The 3,181-nt window shown below is 42.0% G+C and overlaps 1 protein-coding gene and 1 long non-coding RNA gene across 3 annotated transcripts in view; both read right to left on the bottom strand.

Moving 5' to 3' along the window:
* Positions 1-976, bottom strand: LOC109953383 (uncharacterized). Its single transcript, XR_002273905.1, has 4 exons — positions 851-976; positions 542-640; positions 250-438; positions 1-67 (listed from the first exon to the last, which is right to left on the bottom strand). It is a non-coding gene; the product is annotated as an uncharacterized LOC109953383 (long non-coding RNA).
* A 162-nt stretch (positions 977-1,138) lies between these two features.
* The window catches only part of LOC109953382 (Down syndrome cell adhesion molecule homolog), a 2,929-nt gene continuing 886 nt past the window's right edge, over positions 1,139-3,181 (bottom strand). The window contains exons 1-3 of one of the 2 annotated variants that reach the window (XM_020588856.1): positions 2,946-3,142; positions 1,784-1,939; positions 1,139-1,355 (exon numbers count right to left, since the gene is read on the bottom strand). In XM_020588856.1, the coding sequence (XP_020444512.1) occupies positions 1,243-1,355; positions 1,784-1,939; positions 2,946-2,952 (276 nt within the window). In that variant the 5' untranslated portion in view covers positions 2,953-3,142 and the 3' untranslated portion in view covers positions 1,139-1,242. Of the gene's footprint in view, positions 1,356-1,783; positions 1,940-2,945; positions 3,143-3,181 lie in introns of those variants that run through there. The other variant, XM_020588855.1, reaches the window with a different exon arrangement.

Below are 3,181 nucleotides of genomic sequence, written 5' to 3' on the forward strand. Positions count from 1 at the left end.
TGGTGCCTGCTGTCATCTGCTCTGAGGCCGGCTTTGGCTGGTGACACATCCTCAGGTATATAACTTGCTGTATTTTTTTTTAACAATTTAGAGTAACATTATGTCATATTTTAAACAACTATTAAGCTGCATAGTAACCTGATGGGTATTTGAAACACAAATCAAAACATAAAGAAACATTTCAGGTACATTAAAGCTTCATATTGCAGTGACTGCAGTTCAAAATACCCCCATAATGTGTCTTCATACCTTTCCCATGAGTCGTTTCTTCAGTGATCTCACTGATGTGTCCAGGCCCCACTGCATTCTGGGCAGTGAGGGTAAATTTATACCAGGTGCCACACTTGAGATTTTCCAGCCGATAGGAGCGTTCACTAGGACTGATGGCAAAGTTACCCCACTGCTCACTGTTATCCTCAGAGTACTGCAGAATGTAGCCTGGAGAGGAACACAGGGGGTGAGATGATTGTGACTCATGATTGAGGGGAAACAGACAAAGAAGCAAAAACACTGAAAAAATACAGTGTAGTGTGTGTCTGACCTCTTATGGAGCTGCCTCCATTGTCTCCTGGGATCCAGGAGAGGGTTATAGAGGTGGTGGTTGTCTTGGTCACTGTGAGACGAGGCTGGTCTGGTGGAACTACAGGAAATACAACAGACAAACCTCTAAAATGACTGATTGTGATCATTAGCACCACTCTCAGGACAAACAACAGTCAACCAAGTAAAAGAAACAAAGAGTAACAGGTGCAGCTTAATGTAAATGCCACCTGAGTGCTGGGGTTTCACATGGGCACATGTTGTTGAGGGTTGATACTAACATGACTTTTTTTCACATTGTATTTCTCACCTTGAACCTGCAGGTTGAGGATGATCTTGTCAGACCCAAAACTGTTACTGGCCACACATGTGTAGTTCCCAGAATCCTCTGCTTTCACTGTACGGATAACAAGGCTGCCATTACTATGGACGCTGCGCCGATTGGCAATCACCACCAAACGCAGATGTTTTGAAGATGTTTTAAAAGATTTAGAAGATGTTTCCATTACTAGAATAAACTTAAACATTTCAGTGATAAACAGAAATGACTCTACCAGAAACTATATACATGTTTATGTATCTATTCCAGTACCTACATATTGTGTGTTTGCAAGCTTTAAGGCTGATGGGTACTCACATCTCCTTCAGCCACTTGATGGTTGGGGATGGATCTCCCACTGCCACAAGGCAGCACAATGTCCCTCATCCAGGGGGTGGTGGAATGATGCCATTCACTTTGAGAGGAGGAAGCCAGGACCCAAACACCACTGAGTTGGATGCAGCAGCTGCCTTCACACCTGCTGGAGGGCCAGGAACTAAAAGAAAAAGCTGGTCTAGTGAGTATATTTCTCATATTAAACTAACCTTACTACTTTGAAGATTTTTATCATGCTTTTTCCGCAGATTGTAAAGATAATATATGAAAATGTGTCATACTCTGCAGGACTACCTGCTGCATGTAAGAGTTAGAACTATTCATGTAATAAGGGTATTTAAGGCTCTGCTCCTCATTGTCTCATTTTTACCACAGGGTTTCATCATTACTGTAAAATATTATTCTCATTTAAGCAAAACTGCCCTTTCTCAATTTAACATAAAGAGTAGACAATATAATTCATTGGGGCCCTGGAGCAACGAGTCAAACTTATATTTTAACTGCTAAAAACAGAAGCTCAACTTGACATGTGCAGCCTGACAGCTGCCCTTGAGCCTTTATTTTGAAGAGCTTAGTTAATTTGCCTACCATCTTCCTTGGTACGTGTGTAAATCTGTTCACTGCGAACACCATCTCCAGCTCTGGTGAAGGCCAACACTTGGATGCTGTAGTTGGTGTACTTCTCCAGTCCATCCAGCTCCAGAGAGGGCTTAGAGGTTGTCACGTTCCTGATCTCTCCAAGCTCTGATGGACAGACAGGAGGACAGGACAGCAGAGGGGAGAGTGAGGACACCTCAGGTTGAAGGCCCCGTCCGGTGCAACTCTCTTACTGGCACAGGTCTAAACATGTGACTCATATAATACAGCATGTTGCATACATAAAAGTAGGCAAATGTTAGGGCAGTGGTTCTCAAACTGGGTGGCGTGGACCCTATAGGGGACCTGAAGTTAACGAAGGGGCGTGTGGCAATGGCTGAATCTAACTGACAAAATGAGGGAGCCAGCAGAAAAGACATGGGAACAACTGTGTAGGGTTTGAATTATTGTTGTCTCCCTGCGTCACTGCTCTCTATCCATATCTTCCTGCCTCTACCTTAGTCACACTATTCCTTTATCTCTTTCCACTTCTCTCCAGGGATCTCCCTGCTGCATCTCTTTTCTCTTCCCTGGCTTTTAATGAGCACTTAAGACATGTGGAACAGCCATCACACTTGCACAGCTGCAGTCAGTTTACCATACAGTAAGAGCATTTTACACATGGTTATATACATCTATGTGCTTTCCTAGTGTCTTGCTCTCAAGTTACTGTATGTTTAAACAAATAAATGAAAACAATACATAGATATGAAAGATTTAGGCAATTAATTAATTAGTCAGTCAGTCAAGAAAATTCTCTAACTTCTAATAGATTAGTTGTGTGAATCATTCTAGATGATGTGTGTCTCTGGAGGAAGGAACAACCCGGGTCATGTTTGTAATTTTATTTGTGGCTTTAAAAATAAATCTGCATTAAAATGAAGAAAGACGGACTCCTTCGTTATTCAGATCTGTCCAATTAAAGAACTGGGGTATTACTCTTAGCCATAGTGTAAAAAGTGCAATACACACTACTGTAGTACAGCCTTTCTTCAGACACATGTAACAAAGCAAAAGAACGCTAGTTAACATGAGTGGAATTACAGTACATACAGCCAACACAGCATCCTTGCTAGCTTACACACACTCACCCTCCAAAGCTAAGCAAAATTACCTGCCATTTTACCGTGCTTCTTTCCCTGCTACTGATACACTTCATTATTGCTGTGTTCTACAGTATTCTACATCATGCCACTGGGTAACGCTGTAGGCTAGCGCGGGGACTGACGGCAGTATTGCCAACTTGGCGACTTTCTCGCTAAATCTGGCGACTTTACAAATTCTCTTGGCGAGTTTTTTTTTTTTTTTTTTTTTTTTTTTTTTTTTTTCAAGGGGCATACAGCCAAATCT

The sequence above is a fragment of the Monopterus albus genome, unplaced genomic scaffold, assembly GCF_001952655.1.
Source record: "Monopterus albus unplaced genomic scaffold, M_albus_1.0 scaffold649.1, whole genome shotgun sequence".
Classification (NCBI taxonomy): Eukaryota; Metazoa; Chordata; class Actinopteri; order Synbranchiformes; family Synbranchidae; genus Monopterus; species Monopterus albus.